The 22,640-nt window shown below is 34.2% G+C and overlaps 1 protein-coding gene across 5 annotated transcripts; it reads left to right on the top strand.

Annotated features, from left to right (window-relative positions):
* The first annotated feature begins 15 nt into the window (after nt 1–15).
* LOC100367468 (palmitoyltransferase ZDHHC15B-like) lies at nt 16–22,327 on the top strand. Of its 5 annotated transcripts, none has more exons than XM_085498022.1 (12): nt 16–172; nt 919–945; nt 3,374–3,468; nt 5,171–5,291; nt 7,201–7,270; nt 8,916–9,069; nt 9,822–9,954; nt 10,368–10,497; nt 14,787–14,900; nt 16,155–16,243; nt 16,932–17,089; nt 18,431–22,327. In XM_085498022.1, exons 1-11 carry the CDS (start codon nt 64–66, stop codon nt 17,069–17,071), a joined length of 1,182 nt encoding a protein of 393 aa, XP_085354148.1. In that variant the 5' UTR covers nt 16–63; the 3' UTR covers nt 17,072–17,089; nt 18,431–22,327. The 5 variants fall into 5 exon arrangements, with proteins under 5 accessions (XP_085354148.1, XP_085354147.1, XP_085354150.1 ...); XM_085498021.1 differs by having other exon boundaries at nt 16,155–16,303; XM_085498024.1 differs by lacking the exon at nt 14,787–14,900.
* Nucleotides 22,328–22,640: the final 313 nt, after the last annotated feature.

Raw genomic sequence — 22,640 nt, 5'->3', positions numbered from 1 at the left:
GACGTAGAAGGAACTGATTTTGGGTTTGGTGAAAAAGAAAATATTATCACCGGACAAGAAATCATGGGGATTTTGAGGGCTTGTGCGAGGGTTTTTAAATGGCTTCCGGTAGTATTTATCACAGCAATAATTGCTTGGTCATATTATGCGTATGTCATCCAGCTGTGTATATGTAAGTATACATTTGCTCTTCCGTAAATGACGTTCGGAAATCGTTTAATTGTGTTGTGTTAGTCGCCATTGCATTTACTCACTCGACCCGGTAAACACTGACACAATATATAGGCTAGCGACGGTCACCTTGTCCCGTGATTATTGAATTTTACAAATAGCGATTTATTTTTGCTGTCATTTTTTACACAACACGAAACAATGTCGTTAAGTTTTCATATATTTTTTTTATTTAAAACTTGGGTGAAATAGTCGCGACAACTTTTGTTGTCCCTGTCATTTTCGGCGAATCGTCTCTTGTTACAACACTTGATGGACACCTCGATATTCGTTCCATTTATTGCTTTGAAAACACGAGGAAAGCACGAACGGATGAGTCAGCTCTGTGTTTTTGTGTGTAAAGTAATACAGTATTCATATCGCCCAGTTTTTGTTTCTAGACGGATGTGAACATTAATTAAATACAAAGAAAACAAAGCAAAAATTAAAAAAATAAATGTTTTCCAATTACTGTATTTTATCAAGGATTCTGATATACGGGGTCACAACTCGCGTGATAAATAATGAAGGAACCAATTTAAAGGCGTGAGAATTATGGGATTAATTATCAAAATAGCACTTGAAGCCTACATTTCTAAAAATACTAATGCAAATATGCCAAGTCTATGCATGAAATTGACCTGGCATGAATTTGTTTAGAAAAATAATGTTGTATCTAATAGGACATTTCTCTTTCTCTCCTTACAGTTACTGTTGATAATATTTTAGAGAAAGGTGAGTTGTTACTGTGTAGTCTTGATAATACAATGTGTATACATAAGCTATGGTCACTCTCTAGTACGTCCATGCTCTAGTTGACCCATTACTATTTTGTACATGTATGGCTACAAGTGTCTTCATGGCAGTCATTGTTTACACCAACAGAAATGCAAGGTCAGATGTAGTATACAACTACAAACTGACTCTAGGCATTGCTGACACAATACATTTGAGTGAAAACTTGACCAGGTCATAACAGTCGAACTCGGCTAAATCATAGAGGGACTGTGGCCAGATGTGAAATGGTTGGCTGATGGGAAATGGGTCAATAATTATCACCCTCTTTCATTTTCAGACACCACTTTACTGATATGCTGTTGATTTCAATAATTCAATAACTGCTGTTGATTGTTGATGTTGTTGATTGTTTAAAAAAACACAGACGTCGCATTGGAGACATCTGGCTCTGCTATGGAAAAACAAATTGAACAATGTTTCAATTTGTTAGAAATTGTCACAGCGTCACTGTGTTACAGAAATCAATAATACTCATCTTTTGTGTGTCCGTGTATAGTCCTATAGTACAGTAGTTTATTTTACCGTGATATGACTCTGGCTGTCTGTACAAAAACAAATGACTACAGATAAAATGATCTGTTAGAAATTGTTACATTAGCACCTAACCCACTGGCCGGCTTCAACCACTGGCCAAGTTCTACCACTGTCCGAGTTCAAATCTGCCTGAGTTCGGTTGTCACCATTAGAGTTAGATATGGTCTTGTATGGAATAACAGGTGATCTCATACAATGCATAAAAGGCATGGATCGAATGTCTGCTGCAAAAATCAAATGATTTTATTTTATTTAAACTTTAATCTCTCATGTTTATAGTTCAATGTCGAAATGCCTATTATTTAGGGATACCCTTACCTCATCTAAATTGACCATCATCAAATGTGTAAAGTACATTATTAAACGTGAAAATGTCCCAAAAATAGTTTTGTGATTGTCAATTCTCTCTGTTTGTCTTGTTATTATGTTCAATTTTACACACTCACTGCTACACGGAAAATGGTCTACGGTATTCCCCCTTTTACTGACTGGGGACAATACATTAACTTGTACATGTACCATTCTGTCTAGTTGATCATAGCATTTCTTCACACATTTGTGTTCAAGAATTTGTTTTTGCATGCTGTGTATTAAATATTCACATCTTCTTGGAATGTCCAAAAAGAAGTTTCATTTTAATGTTTTATTTCCAAAAAAAGAAACCAACGCTAAACTTGAGTGAGACATTCATTTATTCAATGAAAAGTAATGACAAAATACAATTAAGCTATTGGGTAATTTTATTCACAGAAATGAAGATTCTCTTGATTTGTAATATTAAAATTCTGTTTTTTTTTTCTAACCTTTTCATTTATTATCACTTGTATTCCTAAGGATGCAATAAAGATTAAATCATTATTATGTTGTCTATCAGTTCTTTATCCTATGGGCTGCAAACATACAAATGCCAGTCCTCAGGATACATATCAATTACCATGCATGCGGCTTTTCACTTTCTGTTGCAAATAACCTTTTGTTGGTTTAAAGGGTTTTTACAGTGATTAAACTTGTAATCCAAATGTATTATTAAATTCTCATCAATTTTGTGTTAGATCGCTTTAGCTAATCAATAAACTGGTACATGTGATATGTTGAATGTTTCCTATGTACATGCATCTTCAATAACCCAGTTAGCTTTCAAAACTGCTTTGTAAATATCAAAAATGTTGTTCAAGATGATTATTCCAGAAGATGTTTGGCTCTATCTTATTAAAAGGGGTGCATTGTCCTCCACAGAAGGATTCATTGCCAGAGTGTTTTAAATTATTCCTCTCCCCCAAGTCAGTAATTTTGGATGACATATAAAAAATTAATTAATTTACTGATAACATGCTGTGGAGATTTATTGTTACTGAGGTAAAATTTTAAAACAAGCCAATGTCTAACACTAACCAAGAAATCAAGTCAAATTTGGAACCATTGCAGAATTGTAAAAGTTGATCTTCTAGTTTCATCTCATCTTCTATTGTGAAATTACTGGAATGGAAAACATTCATTGAGTAGTGTTTCAATCTCACAGGGTGTAACGAGATATGGCTCTGACAACATCAAGTTCATCTCTACAAAATATTAGCAGTAACCAGCCTTGATTTCAAACTGGCTTCCCAATTTAGAAGTTTTTCTGATGGGTGTGGGTTATCTTTGTTTTCATGAAAACGAGAGCCAATGGAGATTATGTTATTTATTTCTAATGTCACAAAATGCATTTTTATGCAAGTTAACCTCAATGCTTGGGTACCTAGGAAGAACAATAAAACAAGCTTTGTGTTTGTTTTCACATCTGGAATTGAATTGCGGTATTACTAATTATTTGTCTTATTTTTCCTTTCAGTTGTATACATGGTCTTTTATCACCTTTTCCTCTTCCTTTTTTTATGGGCGTATTACAAGACGATATGGGTATCAATTGCAACAATACCAAAAGAGGTAAGATGTTTTATTTTGCTTGTTCGTGATGATGTGCAATGGAAATTACTTTTCCTTTGAATGACATGTTCTGCTTCACTTGTGATAAGTAGACAGGCAATTTGTTTTGTTTCCTTGAACTGCAATAAAATTTAAGTGTTTAAGTAATGTGCCAGTGGGCTTAGCAATACACTGCATTTCCCAGTAATGTGCCAGTGGGCTTAGCAATACACTGCATGCCCCAGTAATGTGCCAGTGGGCTTAGCAATACACTGCATGCCCCAGTAATGTGCCAGTGGGCTTAGCAATACACTGCATGTCCCAGTAATGTGCCAGTGGACTTAGCAATACACTGCATGTCCCAGTAATGTGCCAGTGTGCTTAGCAATACACTGCATGTCCCAGTAATGTGCCAGTGGGTTTAGCAATACACTGCATGTCCCAGTAATGTGCCAGTGGGCTTAGCAATACACTGCATGTCCCAGTAATGTGCCAGTGGGCTTAGCAATACACTGCATGCCCCAGTAATGTGCCAGTGGGCTTAGCAATACACTGCATGCCCCAGTAATGTGCCAGTGGGCTTAGCAATACACTGCATGTCCCAGTAATGTGCCAGTGGGCTTAGCAATACACTGCATATCCCAGTAATGTGCCAGTAGGCTTAGCAATACGCTGCATGTCCCAGTAATGTGCCAGTGGGCTTAGCAATACACTGCATGTCCCAGTAATGTGCCAGTGGGCTTAGCAATACACTACATTTCCCAGTAATGTGCCAGTGGGCTTAGCAATACACTACATTTCCCAGTAATGTGCCAGTGGGCTTAGCAATACACCGCATGTCCCAGTAATGTGCCAGTAGGCTTAGCAATACACTGCATGTCCCAGTAATGTGCCAGTAGGCTTAGCAATACACTGCATGTCCCAGTAATGTGCCAGTGGGCTTAGCAATACACTGCATGTCCCAAGCTATCAGAACTTTGAAATCATGTCTGGAATTTAGTAGTGGTTATTCAAATGGTCATATGGAGCACTTAGCCCCATCTTTTATAACATGTTGTCACTTTTGCTCTAGTAGTACCAGTAATGCATGTGCTCAAGTGAGTATTCAAGGTCTCATCTTTGTAGTTGGCATTTTAATTTATTCAGCTTATATATTCAGATTTACATAGCAAAATTAGCAAAAAATGTTCTTGAGGGATTCTTGTATATTTTAGTTAAATTAAGTTGCCACTAATTTGTGTGTTTGCCCATATATGATATTATACATGTAGTTAACTAAATATATGACTATTTGCTTTTGAATTCCTATAGTATCAGTATGTAATTACAAAAAGTAAAGGGTTTTGCTTCTTGTCCAAGGAAAAATGAAAGAATGATACAGTGACATGGTTTTTAATTTTATACCACAACAAGATATATGTTCAATGTTTATCATTTATTAAATAATATTTTCAAATGTGTGCAATAAAGGTATATTTTTAATGACAATTCTCTGAAACAAACATTTCCACATTCTACCATATGCGCTTCATCGGTGTGCAAAATTTCACACTGATGTGTGCGGTGACAAAAAGCAAAACCTTTTCGTTTTGTTTCGTCTTAAGGCAACACAAACAAGAATAATGGTGAAGATTAATTTTACACAGATGTTTCTGCAATACATTTTATTACTGATTGATTTGTCACTTCAAAAAATAACTCTTATTTTTGTTTCTTTATACAGTTTTATTTAACAGATGCAGACATTGATAGGTTAGAAAATGAAGAACGAGGTGACAGACAGGATGCCATTCTCAAACAGATTGCAAAGAATTTACCAGTTAGTACAAGAACATTAGCAGGCGGTATGTTCATTAACACTGATTTATATTATATTCTGTTATACTTGATGTAATATACCTTGATGTCACATGTTGGAATGTATTGTCGTGATTGGTCACAACCATGGACACACAAGGCATATTTGTAATGTACCACTTTAGAGTTATCAGAATTTCAAAGTAGCATATACACATTGGAAAAGATGTTTTTCTCTCAATATATAGCGTTTAAAAAATCTCAGAAAAATAGTGAGTATAATATTACATAGAAATATATTGTTGTTAATTTGAGTATACTGCAGGATATAACCTTATAAATATAGATATGTTTAGGTGCAATATCTTGTGACATATTTGACCATACATTTATTATTCAAAAAATTCAAATTATACCTCGGTACACACTGGTACTTGAGGTCTGCTTAAATGTTATGTGCACATTGCACTGAAATGTTGAGAATGTTTGTTATAGTTTCTTCGCCATAGCTTGGCAATGTTTTTCTTTTTTATACAAATTGACCCAAGTAATCCAGATGTGACACGTGGTACCACAAGTAATTTGCATTTATCACACAGTGAGCACTGCTTGTGATAAGCTGTGCAATTCATGCAAGCTTGTATACTACTACAACTACCGGATTCTGCCGTAAATTCGCCCATCCGAAAAATCGCCCTGGGCAGTTTCACGGCTGGTGGGGCCTTATTTGGGGTTCAAATTTTCAAAAAATTATCATCAAATATTTTTAGGGGGGCTTATATTTTTATTGAAAAATTCACCTACGCCGATTTTCAATGCCGGAAGTTGGACCACCCAAAACGAAAGAAACTATTGAAGAAGCTAATCTTAAATTTTATACATTTTTTTTCTTGCTGGATTAAGAAGTAGGCAGCGCAATTTTCTCCAAAAAAATAACATTAACTAACCTCGTGCGCCAAATACAATTATTTTGTTCCATTTTATTAGTAACGAAAGTATATTCTAAAAGAAGTTTCAAATAAAAACGAACCCAACTGCATTGCTTAGTAGCAAATGACCGCGATATCGCAATCCGGCCATGCTGCGTTGTTGATTATTACCTACTAATAATTATAATAACGTGCAAAAAATAAATTCGTTGAATTGTTATGAGATGGAAATAAATTTCAAATTATTTCATCGTAAGCGAATGATTCTGATCGCACTTTCAGCGCTCGATGCTGTGGAAATGAATATCTGCCTTGTTTGACCTGAGACAGTGTTCTTTGACCTGACAGTTTAAATCGATAATTAATTAACCAATGAAAACGATGGAGGATGCCAACGTGTTCAAAATACCATAGCTCATTTAAATATGTTAATGTTATTGAACGCAGTACGGAAAAAATTTGCCAATGTTGTACGATCTTTTGGCTTAGATTTTGACAGGAAAGCGGCACGATTTGTTCTTAAATAAAAAAAATTGTTGTTTTCAAAAGATAAACTGAGCATTTGAAGAATAATTTAACATTATTTACAGCGATAACAGCTCATTGTCGAAACGAAGCTTACCCATTCACGCTAGTCATAATAAACATCAATACTCTTGAATAGGTGTCAATGACTACGGCGAAACTTGTAGGCATCAGAAAAGATTAAAATAACACCTTAAACGATTATTTGGTCCCATTCATTTTTTTGAAAACCCGAACTGCCGTTTAACGGCCCTGGGTGAATTTACGGCAGAATCCGGTATATACTTTATGAATTATGAATCCTCCCGATATGTTGTATATTTGCCCTCTCATGCTCACTTGAACTACCCTTAATTTAGGTGATCTGTCTTTAAATTATTATAAATATATAATTTATGAATACAAAATGTTGCAATATTCTGAATACTTGTGTGGTGTACTTCTTTTGAGTGTCTGTATAAAAAACACACACTTTATGATATATCTTTGCTTTCATTATTAGGTATACGGTACTGTGATATTTGCAGAGCAATCAAACCAGATAGGTGTCATCATTGTTCAGTCTGTGAAACGTAAGTTCATACAGAATGAATAATCTTAGTATAATATTTTAGTTAAGCATCCCTCAAAAAATTTGTGCAAGTTTATAGTGAATATTGTGTACCTGCGATTAAACATTGTCTCAACACTGGTATCCACGTAGACCTAACACTTTTGCAATGAATAAATACAATGTTCAAATTTAGGAAATTTTGAAAGGGGTTGGCTCTGAGTTGAACTTGACTCCTAAAAATAAAAATCCCTCAAAAGTGTGGAGGGGTGTTAGCATGAACATCAGTGAAGTATAATCAATCTTGTGACCCTGTTTTATTTCTCAAAATTTCACACGACTGTCTTTATTTTTTGCTCACTGGTCCAGGTGAATGGATTCTTGTAAAAAAAGAATTTTATTGCTTCATCCCTTAAGTCGTCAAGTCAGTGTAAAAGTACTTGGGGCTGACAGGATTAGGGTTAATCAACAGGTTGTCAGTGCGAATGTGCACTCGGGCATCACAATCTCAATTGAGCATGTCCCATCTCCTGCATTTTAGTGCCTACAATTCACTTCATTATACCTTTAGGTAATATTACACATTTTACAATATAATTTACCTGCTATGCTCCAGTTGATCTGTATTTGTCTCAACATGTCATGCTCATTAAAGCGACCACTTAGGTAAATATTGTTATAAACATATAAATAAATGCCTCTTTTACTTTGGTTATGTACTTAACATGAACATAAATGGTTATAACATTAATTAATCATATGTGTTAAATGTGCAGTCTACTCAATGCAGGTCGGATGTGTGTAAAGAGATTGGATAAAAAGGTTGTATCCATGAAGTAGGTCATTAGCAGTAGGCATTTGTTTGAAAATCTTTGCCAGACATTTTCAGCTTTTGTCTTGTATAGAATAAAATTGTCAAATAAAAAATTCAAATCGTCATGATTCATCTTGTCAAGTCCAAAATAATTCATTGTACGTCTAGCTTATCAGTGTAGTATCCTGAAAAAAAAAAATCAGTGAAAACAAAAGCCATTGTACACATCAACATGAATAACTAAATAGCTACTAAAAATGTCATTAAAATTAAAATTGCAAACATGATAATAGAATGTATTGTTTTTTTCACAAACTGGTGAATTTAAAACTCCCTGCAACATCAGTTCCACTGTATTAGCGATGGTAAACCCGGTGAATATTTCCCTCTCTGCAGTAGCAAAACTTGTTATACACTCACATTAGAATGCGTGTGATGAACACATCGTTGATTCACCATACTGTATTAAATTAGAAGTGCATGCCATAACCAACAGTTGCATGTATTTGTATACTGGGTCATTAAAATATCACTTATTTTGACCATAGACAGCTTGCATTACTATTGTAGTATAATAAATATGTGTGATCCATAATGAAAAGAGATTTACCTCCATAGTATGACCAATTTTCCTGTTATTTCTCCAGTAATCCCTAATTTATCAAATTAATATCATTAATTTTAGTTCAGTCCCTGTTATTAACACTTGATCTGAAGAAAGCCTCTATAGATAGCTGAAATGAATGGGAAAAAACAGGAAATGTTGAATCAAATGATATTAATAAATCCCATTTACATATACACTTGGTCATTTTTTGACACAGATCTATAATCTCAATTTGTTCTTTTTTAGATGTGTTCTGAAAATGGATCACCATTGTCCATGGGTGAATAACTGCGTTGGATTTTCAAATTACAAATTCTTCATCTTGTTCTTGATGTATGGTCTACTCTACTGTCTTTATGTGGCTGCCACAGTCCTTCAGTACTTCATAGAATTCTGGAGTGTAAGTATACAAAGACTACATTTACATATCATTGCTTTAACACTTTAAAAGCCAAGTCAATTTTATCACCTTTCACAATATAATCCTGCATTTTTTTCTCCGTTTTTTGACAATTATCAAATAATACAACAATGCTGCACCAAAATGTGTGCATGAAATATAATAACCTTGAAAACTTTAACAGTACTATACAAGTCATTAATATCATGGTTCACAGCTGACCATTCCTTGCCTCAGAACGTGTTTGTGGTCGTTACATTTTACAAAGTTTTGGAGTAGGCTCAGGGTATGAAATAATGAGAATTGGGACACTTCTGGATACTTTTGTATTTTACTAGATTCTACGTTGGTAATATGCTATTATTATTTTTTTGTATATTGAATTTGTCTGTTGCTGGCACTCGAATGAGTACATTTTAACAGTTGTACATGTGATTGCATTTTGAAAGAAAAAAAAAGTTTTAAGAATAAATCAATACAGTGATTACAGATATGGTTATATGCATGATGGTCCTCCCATGGTGCATCTTTTTCTAAGAAATAAAATCAAGACAAATTGAACAAGGACGTATATATTTCAATCAGTACACTTGAATATTCGTGATAAAAAAAGTGATAAGCCAACAAACATGTCTTGCTAGACGCTTACAATGTCATGAGTATTCAACCATTTCCTAACCATAAATACATGTACCTAATTTTTAAAGGCACTTGAAATTGTCTAATCTGTTCATGTTTTCTCTCATTTGCAGAACACATTGGGCAGTACCCCTGGAAAATTCCATATACTCTTCTTGTTCTTTGCTGCCGCTATGTTTGCGCTCAGTTTGATATCCTTATTTGGATATCATTGTTATCTTGTCTCTGTCAATAAAACAACATTAGGTAAGTACATTCCATACAATGTGATATGAGTGTACATGTATGTACATGTGGCTATAAATTCTCAACACACGGGGATTTAGAGCTAGCGATATTCATATATGCCTTGGATTTAACATGACCACCTTTAAGTACAAGCCAGTTTTTAGCATTTTACTGAGCAGATGCATCATGAGATATAAATTCCATAAATATACTTACTGTAAATAGCTGCATACAAATTTAAAAGCAAAAGTTAAAAAATCTAGTTTTGTTTCACCACTGACAATTTAATTAATAATTAAATTTTGATGGATTCATAATTATTCTAAAATTGAAGCTCATAAACCTTTAACAATTTTTTGAATTCTTGATTAATTGTGTTGATATTAGAGCAAATAATAATGTGTTAAATGTGCATCTTTCTGAATGAACAGAGTCTTTCAGGACACCAGTATTCAGCAGCGGTCCTGACAAAGATGGTTTTAGCATGAATACCAAACTGGAAAATATAAAACAAGTGTTTGGTGAAGACATAAAACAATGGTGGATGCCTGTGTTTGCAAGGTGAGCTCTATTAATATGTTCTCCTCGCCAATAAGTGCTTTTTTGTCTTCGTTAACTCATTAGTCATATTGATCAGAAAACTTAACACATCACCTGCTAAAAGCCTCCATGAATGAATGGGAAAAACGATGTCATCTGGCAATACATTAACGAAAGTTTTGATGTAATTTTACTAATGACTTAAATAGTCTGAATGCAGTTTGGAATAACAAAATTACATGTTTATATTGGAAACATATGGAAACGCAAAAAATAACTACAGTCAGAACTAGGAATCTCACTCAAAACATGTACATGTACAGAAAGTGTTGAAATTTGGAATTGGGTGGGAATCAAAAAGGTGATTACAAATTACAACTTGTGTCCCTTACATGTGCCCTAACCGACACTGCCATTATTGTCTATCAGTGACATAATTGGTACTATTTTTAGAAACAACTGTACTGTATTTGCTCTATTAGTAACACTTGCACAGATGTAAATAACAGAGGTATGGTTAAAACAAATATTATTTTTTACTTATTCATTATACAGTAAACAAGTTTTTTAGTTTATGAGCGTGTCTATCAAAGGTTGTCTTCTAATAGAGCAAATACTGTATTTGCATGATGTGCATATGACATTTGACAGAAAAAAAAAACTATCATCTGCTTTGTTATTGTATTTCAATTGCATTCCCAATGGCTTTAGATGATTGTATTGAAATAGCATGGATTTGACTGTTTCATTGCTCAGTTTGTTATGGATGCCTACTACAGTACAAGTGTATTTGTGTGTGCACAACATTCCATTTACTACTACTACGCACATTTTCAATTCATTAATATTAATAGCGACTCAAACTTTGCAGGGGACACAAGTTGTTAGTTTTTTCATGCTTAAAACGAGAGGGTTGTCACCTGTGCACATGTGGGAATTGAGTCCCGAGCGATAACAACACGCGTTAAAACGCAAAGGCTCATGGGTAGACGCATGTTTGTAAACAATGACGTGCTATGGCCATCTGACGGATGCGCAGGTGACTACTCCCCGCTTTAACTCTTCCATTTCCCAAACACTGCAATGTTTTGTATTTTAACCATTTTTATCACATTTTTTTATTTTTGATCTGTATTCATGTCAACTGTATGGAACAAGCTATTAGCCTCACTGATTAAGTATGCTTCCTTACTACATAGTGATCAGAATCCTAATGAGGGTCACTGCTTGGCTTTGTTTATAGTATATCTTTTCAAATGTTTTCGCAAAAATTGCATGAGCTTGTTTTTGAACCATTTTTCAAGAAAACTCTAGTTTTTACAGTGTTTTTTCACCTGGTGAAAAATACAGCTCTTGAAGACTGTATGAACACAGCCTTACACCCAATCTATAGTAAGATATTGGTTGAATCTCTTGGACATCATCCAATCATGTCTCAAATTTAGAAAATGTAAGCATTCCCTAATTCATTGCTTTGATTGGCTATTTCACTATGCCCTATTGTTCTGTCTACTATTTTCCTGCTAATGAAAGGTTGTTCCCAAAACTTTTCACTATTTTCACTATCCCTGGTGGTTTTTATATCCCTGCTGGTTGTTTTTGACTCCCATGTGCGAAGCACATAATGGGAGTCTTTGCAGTTAGTGTGTCTGTGTGTGTGTGTGTGTGTGTGTGTGTGTGTATGTGTGTCCGTGTGTCCGACTGTTCCACTGCTATCTCAAGAACCATACATCGGTTTTTGATTAGATTTGATTAGGTTTTGGTGAAAATCCATGCTCGTTAATTACCTAATTTGCATGATAATTAGCTAATTTTTAGCTGTTCTATGACTGTTCCACTGATATCTAAAGAACCACTCATTGGATTTTGATGAAACTTGGTACATAGATGCTCTGAACTAATGCTAGGTTTTGATTAGTTTTTGGTAATAATTCGTGGATACTAATTACCTAATTTGCATAATGATTAGTCAATTTTCGGTTTTTCCACTGATATCTCAAGTACTAATCATCACATTTCAATGAAACTTGGTACATAGATGTCATATGACACTGCACAGACCTGATAGTCTTTATAGTAATATCAGTACATATTAATTACCTAATTTGCATAATTAATTAATTTTCAGCATTTGATATAAGTAGTGAGCATTACATTTCAATGAAACTTGGTACTTACATACTCAAGGAGTATGCAGAGATAGATTGTTTCCGATAAATATTTGTGCTTACTAATCACCTAATTTGCATAATTAGTTAATTTTCAGCTTTTCCACGGGTATCTCAAGTACTAATCATCGCATTTCAATGAAACTTGGTACATAGATCCTTTAGGACTATGCAGAGACCTGATTAGTTTTAGGGTAAATAATTGTGCATATTAATTACCTAATTTGCATAATTAATTTTCCGCTTTTCTACTGATATCTAAAGTACTAATCATCACATTTCAATGAATCTAGAATTATGCAGAGACCCAATTAGTTTTTGGTAAATATTTGTGCATATTAATCACCTAATTTGCATAATTAACCAATTTCCAACTTTCACACTGATATCTCAAGTACTAAACATCACATATCAATGAATGTTTGTACATGGATGCTGTAGGACAATAAACAGACCTGGATAATTGTGGGTTAAAATCTGTACATATCAATTACCTAATTTGCATAATTAACCAATTTTAAGCTTTCACACTGATATCTAAAGTACTAATTATTCCATTTCAATGAAACTTAGTACAAAGATGCTCTAGGACAATGTACAAACCTAATTAGTTTGGGGTAAAAATCTGTTCATATTAATTCCCCAATAAGCATAATAATTCATAATTTTTTGGTTCTAATCACATTTCAATTAAACTTGGAAACATAGATTTTCTGTTACATTGCGCAGACCTCATTAGTTTTACACCCAAATCTGTTCATATTAATTTTCTGATTTGCATAATTAGTTTTCAGCTAAGTAATTTCAAATTATATTTAATGTGTCTCCAATACTCTCAGCACATGGGAGTTCTTTCTAAGCTTTCTTTGATTTTATCCTTAGTACATAGTGCTGGTGAGGGAATAGTGATCAGTTCATTCATACATTCATATCAGGAGCAACGTTGCAGTTATTCACACATTGTTATATTGAAGACATTTCACACAAGATCTGATCAACATACTTAATGACCATATATGGTCATGTGGGCTCATTAAAAATGCATAACTATCATATCTGGAGCATTGTTGAAGATGTAGATGTTCAACCAACACTTGTTTTATCTGCTATCCATGATGGCTTCATTGTTCTTCCATATATTTTATCAGACATTATAAATTGAATTTGTTACTTATGGTTGATTATATATTTGCTGGATATAATGGGTTCAAACACTGTTTATCATTAGTTCAGTAGACATGCTTGTATGTTTTTTTACTATTCTGTTGTCCGGAAGTGGATTGCATATTTTTAGCCATAATAATGCATGAAAATCAAGCATTAGTACCATTATCAAGTGATGCATGTTCAGACTAATTACTTTTAATTTTTATGCGTATACATTTACTGATATGCATCATGTGCCTTATTAACATTTCATTTCAAGGTGGCTGACTGGCAGCTATTTTAATTATAATAACATACGAAAGTCATGCATTTCTACCATTCAGATGTCAAGCATGCTTAGATGGATTTTGTTTATCTTTACATAGCCTCATCTGCAACATGCCTGGAGAGATTTGCATAAATTTATACCTTCTACTTTTATAGTGCGTCATGAACAGATGTGAACATGCATCCCTTTTGTAGCATTCTAGACTATTTACTGTTGTAAAAATACGCAAGAATCAAATAGTTCTACCATTCCTAAAATGAATGTTGGATTGGATTTTGTTCCATTTTGGATGTGCATAGTAGATTTTCCAACATGTGACTGGACCAATTGCATTCATATATGGTCCTTCATGGTACAGATCTGCACACATACATTTCTGTTGGGATAATCTTGCACGATTATGTCATCATTGGTGATAATTGGTGATTATCTACCATAACATTTTATTTATCAGTTGTGAATACTGATTCTATGACACTAGTCTCTATTGCTTTATTTAAAACACTAAATAGAATGTAGTCATAAGACGACAGACCGAGAAAACCAATTAGTCAAAAATAACATTGTTAAAAAGGGGCGCCAATCATCAATGAAATAATGGAGGTAGATTTGTTATTGTCTGGCATCTAATGAATTCCTACCGTTCTCATCTCTCTAATAAGAACTTGGTCATCCTTTGTATTTTAACTTTTTTCTTGGATTTTCAGTGTTGGCAACGGTGCCATGTTCCCAACTAGACAACCCAGAGACACTGACTATTTACTTGCCAATGCCTCTGATAAGAAACTTGAATCATGTGAGGAGACAACTGATCAACACAGGTAGACGACAGTCCTACTTGTCATGCTCTCTCCTTCCTTTATGTAGATTATCTTTTGATAATCTTCACAACTCATAATTATCTCATTGTTTTCTGGGTCTTCTCATCTTGGTTCTTATCAGTTATGTTATATTTCATGTGACTGGTGTTTCATTGCTGGATCAGACCAGCTAGCATGTTGTTTTTCAGTTAGTAATTTACATCTGTATATAGCTTCTGGATTTATCATCATTTATATCTTCTTCCATGGCCATAATATTGCAGGCCAATCAGAGAATGTGTTACTTCCTAGACAAGTCAGAAATGTCATGCTAGAATCCCACTGATTGGTCACCCATTTTAATTCATACATTGTAACTAGCACATAATTATCAGTTTAATGACCTATTGATTTCTGACTAAAACCATGCTACTTCTGATACTTTGTATGGTACCCAAAATGCCCTCAATTTAGTGACACTTTTCACACTTTTATTGTAGGGCAATGCTTATTTGAGGTAACATTTTGACAACTTTGTGGTCAGTTGCTCATAGATATTAAACATAGTGCATTTGTCAAAAACACACAAAAACCCAAACTAGTGAGAACAAAATCGAATAATATTGACTCATTGTAACTGCATTATATATGGCTGAATAGTTGTACTGAATAATAGTATAAAGATTGTATCATGTACACAGAAATGCATAATATATTATATGCATCAGAGGAAATAAGTAAGGAAAAATACTTTCTTAAATACTGCAATGTGAACTAGAATATTCTTATTTTTATTTCGGAAACAAATGCCAATATTTAATCATCTCATGATATCATTGTGACATTTGGAGCAAGATTTAGTAAGTGTTTGGAATTATATAATTCTACATCCCAGCTTTCAGAGTATGTATACATTGTCATAGAACATGTGTTGATTTCTGTGCCCGCTATCTTAACACTCTGCCATCCATTCAGTAATGTTTTAGCATACTTCTATGCTGAGCTGCTTATATCTAGTCAACACATAATCATACTAATAAGGAAAGTATGAATGCACAAATGCATGTATGTACCAGTGTTGTGTTTACACCAGGGTAGAGTCTAAGGTTTGGATGTATGACACTTCATATAGAGCGCATGTTGTCTTAAAATTTGTCTTCTTGTATGTACTACGGTAATACGGTACTACTTTCATTCCTTCTAGAATACTGTGGTGGTATAAAAGAATGAACACTTTCCACTAAAAATATATTTTTTTTTTTATTTTCTATGCAGTTATGGGGATGGTCGATGCTTCCCGACAAGAACAGAAAGTGAAGATTCGGATCACTTACTTGCCGAGCGGCAGCGCTGGGCAGAGGAAGGTATGGAGAGTGATACTACAAACACTGAGGACAATATCAAAATTGATATTTGTAACTCAGGTAGGGAAGATCAGATGCAGTCAGTCATTGCTCTGTTAATATAAATCAGTTGTATTTTGGTGTTCATAGTTACCATAAAAACTCAGGGGCTCAAAATTTGCATGATTTGTTTTAATTACTTAAGAGTGCCCATTATGTAAATAATGCATCTTGTGGTGACTAATCCTCCTTAGTGTTTGAAAAGAATTGTTTTTCATACGACTAATTTTAATTATTTTTGCAACTCAAGGTAAATCTAAAAAGTTTTTGGCAGTGAGTTACATGAAATTTGTTTTAACCAAAATGGTTCAAGTTGTATTGTAATTGGTAATTGCTTTTGGTGTGAGGATTTGCTACAATGTTGTCTAAAATTTACAAGTATGTGTTTTTATGGGTCTGAAGTCTGGTAAATGCGAAATGTGGTTGAAAATACTAATCAACTATGTCAAATCATCTGGAGATTACATCGATTGGGGAATTCTTCTATGTTATGCAATGTTTGAATAATGCAATGTTTGCATGGCTAATAAGTTACCGTAAATAGACCATCCATCCAAGGCATTGTATGAAAGGTCTTTTAGATCTGAAAGTGCGTGCATGTGGAGTTATATTGCATAGAAATTGATTTGTGTATATTTCTTACTCGTAGGGAGATCAGCCCATTATGCGACTTCTGAGCAACAATGTCCACAACCGAGTTTAGAACCGAATGGTCTGACGGCCGTTACTATTGATCCAGAAGCTGGCTATGACAACAAGTCAAACAGCATTGATCATCATCATATGTGATTCCAGCTTTCTCTTTTTGTGGGTATTTCTTTTTATGACTTGTAATGTATGAAACTAATCTATCCTTGCCCCATGAACCTTCCCATACTGGTCATTAATGCATGTTTCATTTTCCATCTGTGTTTCATTTAACTCTTTATGTGGAAATGCATGAAAATCATCGATAATATTAATTGTCTGATTTGTCTGAATGACCATTGGGGTGCTATAGTGCTGCCAGGGGGCTGTCTTGTTGGTGTGCAGGTTCATCCTAGATTTAATATGCCATCGTTAAGCCCAACTTGGTGCTGATTTTCATGTTTCAGATAGATTGGTTTCGCTCTGTTACATATTTGTAATTTAGTTCTTCCTCTATCATTTATAGCACTCATGACTTGTTGTCTGCCAGCTTCTTGGCCTTACTTCATTTTTCACAATTTGGTCAGCGTCTGTCCATTTTGACTGATGTCGTTGACAGCATCAGTGACATGTATCTTACTTTCTGAATTTATCTTGCATAATCTTCAGACATTCATGTCCACAGAAAATAAACACAATAATATTTTGACTGTTGGCTCTGTGTTTATTAGTCCCCGTTCGGACGCAGTCCGAAAACGGGGACTTGTGTTTTGCCCTGTGTGCGTCCGTCCGTCCGTGCGTCCGTGATCACTTGTATCTCGAACATGCATGGACCGATTAAGTTCAAACTTCACTCATACATCACACATTATATGGGACATATGCACATGCATTTTTTTCATGATCCGATTAACGATAGCCGACTAGCGGCCATTTTAAGGCCGAAAATGCATCAAAATCGCACATTTTCACCATTCCGGACCCGGATCTCAGTTATGCATGGACGGATTTTGTTCAAATTTGGTACATACATTAAACATAATAGGACCTTGATGCACGTCTTTTTTTTTTTCGGATCAAGTTCGAAATGGCCGACTGGCGGCCATTTTGTTGAGAATTCAGTTCTGGATCCGTATCCAAGACATGTCTGGATTGATCAAGTTCAAACTTCACACACACATGGTACATCATGTCACAAATAGATATGTGCATTTGTTTCATGATCTGCTTAACAATAGTGGAATGATGGCCATTTTAAGGCCGAAAATGCATCAAAATCACGTATTTTCCCAATTCCAGAACCGGATCTCAGTCATGCATGGATGGATTTTGTTCAGATTTAGCACAATGTGTTGTACATATGCAGGTGCATTTCGGTCATGATCTGCTTTGAATGTATATGTCACTCAAATATGAACGGAACGGGGACGTGTCATTGACAATGACTTGTTAATCATAAATCTATTGTGCAAATTCCTTCTCAACTTAAATTTTCAAAAATGTGATTAAATTCTCTCACAGGAACAGTGGACACGTATGGATCAGTGAATAGTGAAACAGAAGATGAGTACCCTACATTGCAAACTAATGGAGTAGCTTAGTTCATCACCCATCCAGTCTCCATGCCGAATAAAAGAACAGCTCATTAATGGAATGCTCCTTTCCTTCCTCTGTGTGTGTGTGCCTGACTTAAGTGCATTACTATGCATTTGACATTTAATCAAGGTTTTGTTTGCATTAGAGGAATGCCAGTTATTAAAAGAATTTTAAAAATTGCTGTATAATAATGTATACTATAATTGATTTTGTGTATTGTAAGGCTAAAAAGTGTTTTTGTTTTTGATTAGCCAGCAACTTTTTTTTTCAGTGTTTTGGCAGAACAATGAAATAAGTAGTTTTGAACAACCCCTTCCAAATTGCTGTGCACATTGACCAGAAACAATCATTTTTTTTGCTAATATTTAAAGTAGTTTTTGTCATATATTTTATAGAGCACACAATCAATAGTTTGGAACCAGTGATTTATTTTTGTCAAAAACAGAGGGGGACCAATTTTTGAAATTGTATGTATTGTGCTCAATATACTAGTTGAAGGATGTCATTATCTATTGATTTCTTTGGTGCAAAACAGTCGTAAGACATTTTACAGTCTGAGACATCTAGGGGTTGCCCACTATAGTAGACTGATAATGTTCGTTTTGATGAATGACAATGCCTGCTATGAGTTCAATATTACATGGCTGATGTGCATCAGGTGATTAAACACAAGTCGTTCCAAATCTGTAATTCTTAAATGTTAACAATTTGGCATTAAATCCACGTTTTCCTAAAAAATTCTCAAGAATTCTCACCAATCACTTTGCCTATCCCTGAAAGTGTGATTCAATTTACACTATTACAAAGCCATGTGACAGATGTTTACTGTGACCACAAGAATAAATTGGAACAGCAATATTGCAGCATTGCATGAGACACTATTATGCTAATGATATAGCTACCATATATTGCTCACAATGTAGCCATTGCTTCCTGTGTGATGTAACTTTGTCAGCAAAACAGTGTGTTTCATACTGCAATATTGCCATTCCATTCTTTCTTGCCATCACAGTAATACATTAAACAGTCTGCCACGAATGGTGGACTGTTTCAGTGGCTGTTGTAAAAGGTTCTTTATGATTTATACTGAAGTCCATTCATGCACTCTTCTTCTGACAGAAGCACTGCTGTTTTACTGCTCAAACATTTTTACTGTTGAAATGAAGACTTGACTACCCTCCACTGCCGTATTACTTTGTTTGATGTACTTGTTTTTTATTTTCTTGATGTGTATAAATGTACCTATAATTACTGAATAATTTGTAGGATGAGAACACTTTCTATAGTAATAGCCAATAATAATATAAAGTTCTATGTACCAGCTAGTACCAGCTTTGTTGATTTGTTATTGTAGTGAATCAACTTTTATTTGTGTTACAGAAAATGTTTGTAAAATATGAAAACTACTTCTTTCAATAATCAAAACAAAATATTAATTGTGGCTAATTCTTAAGAGGAAAACTGCAATGAAAATGTATTTAAAGTTCTGAAAAGTGGCCAATTGGGTAATCATAAAATCAACCCCAATCGACAAGTATGCCCTGCAGTGTAGAAAAAACGGAGAACTTGAAAATCTTTTCAGTGTTTGATTCTATCAGATTCTCTTAAATATATCCTGCTTTATATCCCAACATGGTAGTTAAATTGCATATGAATGATAGCTTATCAGCACATGAAAATATTCTCATTGAAACATATCCTCATTAGCATATCACTTGTATTGTAAGGCTTAAATCCAAGCATAGAAGTAAAAGACAGTTGCCTCCGTGATCCAAGCATGTTGGTACTCTCATGCTTAAAATGCCATTTGGTAGTTCACTGACAGTACTGTCCACCCACCCCTACATCTGTGATTAAGAGCGACTTTTATCTCTTGTGCTACATGCCAGAAATCATGGGCTCTTTTACTTAGTGTACCAGCAGTAGTTCCTTTGATCTATATAATCATATCATGTCAATATCTGAAGAGAACTTTTTTACATCAAAATTGTACAGAATTTACTGATAACAGAAAACTTACTCTGCACTAACTTGGCTACTTTGACTAAAAGAAAAGATGTCTTGTTATTTGTATACACTTTCTCTCAAGCTGATACTATAATTATTATAGAATGATATATTATTTCACCCAAATATTATTCCTCTTCAGTAATTCGTTAGATACATGGTACATATAGTTTCTTGCACTTGATTAATATAATTTAACTTAAGATGCCATATAAAACCATATTTATAGTGATAATGTTCTGTGAATTTACCTGCATGTACCATCATCATCCTGTGATGTAATCAAAAATGGCTCTCTGTTTTAATGTCTGCTCGAATCTTCTTTTGGTTGATCATATATTTGCATATACCGGTATTTCAGTAATGTTGGATTGGAACATGAATGTGAGCACAACTAAAATTAGTTTATTCAGATTTTTGCATTCTTAGTTTTCAATGAAAGATGTAATATATTTTACAGATGAAAAAAAAAAGTGAACTCACAGCTGTAAAACAATGTTTCATGTATTATATTTACTGGATTTTTTTTTTAAAAAAAAAAAGCAGCTCCTTTCTTCAACAATGGGAGTCCAAGTTCTGTTGTCAGAATTTACATTTCAGTATAGAACCAACCGTAAATTCAAATTTATGCATTGCCAAGGTAACATGGAAGTTGGTAGGGTATGCTGTGTTCGATCCAGGTTTGAAACCAGATGCCTATTTGGGGCACTCCAAAACTGATGAAGGAGATATAGAGACATACTCTTTGACTGTTGTATTTCAGTTTGTTTACATGTCTTAAATTAAACAATAATTGAGTCTTCTCTCTACTGACTGAATCTTTCAATGATATCTGACAACTGTAGCTAAAAAGAACTTTTTGATGTGCTATCACAATCTGGCCCTTTATCAGTCAGTAAGATGAACTGCACATTACTGATAAATAATATATTTATGTGTAAAACTATCAGTTTTTCTTTTCTAGCCTATCTTTTTTTTATATTGAACTTTTATGTTAATCTAAATAAGAAAATTGTAATTGATAATGTAAAATATTTACTGAAAGACAATATAAATACATGCTTCATTTAGAATATCTATTGCATTTCTGAGTTTTTTTGTTTTGTTTTTAAGCGGGGTGTGATTTTATATGCAAGTGTGTAGACTATTGTATCGAGGGGGGCAACAAATTAACCCTTTACCTATTGCTAATATTATGATTGAGTAAACAAGTTAACTCTATATCATCACTGTGATTGAATATGAAGGCGCTCATGGATTGACCTCTGTCAGATTTGTTCATTTCGTGAAAATATCTTTGTTTTTAGCAAATATTTTTGTATTCCAGTTATATACCGGTAATATCACAAAATGAATGTACAGTGAGCAATGTAAAGTTGGTGAACACTTTTTGATGGCATGAGTACAAGTTCATTATCCGTCCAGCTTTCAGTATTGAAGACGACTACAATAATGCATTCATGTTGTTTGCCAGAATGCCATGGGTGTGACAATGTCAAGGACAAAACTTATAGGGTTTCAATACGAAATATCCAAATAAATTTCAATTTGCCTTCAGTGACGTAAATGGATGAAAGGAAATTGGTTCATATTGTAAAAATGTGTTTGATCTGCATTCGTCAGTCGATACATTCACTATAAATGGAAATGGAAAACGACAATGCAACCAAAGAATTTATACTTTGAACGACAATGCTGTTGGGCATCTATAATGTCACTGAAGCACTTTGTCACTAGAGGGCTACTTATAGACGCTACTTGCAGTGTATTTGTCTTAGATTTCCAAAATAAAGTTACTAGTATCATACATTCAAAGTGCGCCCTCTTTGGTTGACTTTCGTGCGAAAGCAAAACATAAGTTTTGAATCATAATGTGGAGTAACACAATTATATTGATATGTGTTCAAGTTGTTGAATTGGTAATGAATTAGCCTGTGTAACACAAACAAAAATTACAGTTTGTATTCTGGTAGTATTTGCAGAGAAGGGGGCTGTAATCCTTCACCTCGCATCCGAGTCTGGCATCATACAAAGGAACTAATCATTGAAACGTATTTCATGTACAATTATACCAGACTTTAGAAAAAAAATCATGTATCTTGTCATAATAATTGTCGTTTTAGAATTT

The sequence above is a fragment of the Saccoglossus kowalevskii genome, chromosome 4 (genome assembly GCF_978046115.1).
Source record: "Saccoglossus kowalevskii chromosome 4, keSacKowa6.1, whole genome shotgun sequence".
Taxonomy (NCBI): Eukaryota; Metazoa; Hemichordata; class Enteropneusta; family Harrimaniidae; genus Saccoglossus; species Saccoglossus kowalevskii.
The sequence above is the reverse complement of the archived record's forward strand: the minus strand, read 5'-3'. Positions and strand labels throughout refer to the sequence as shown.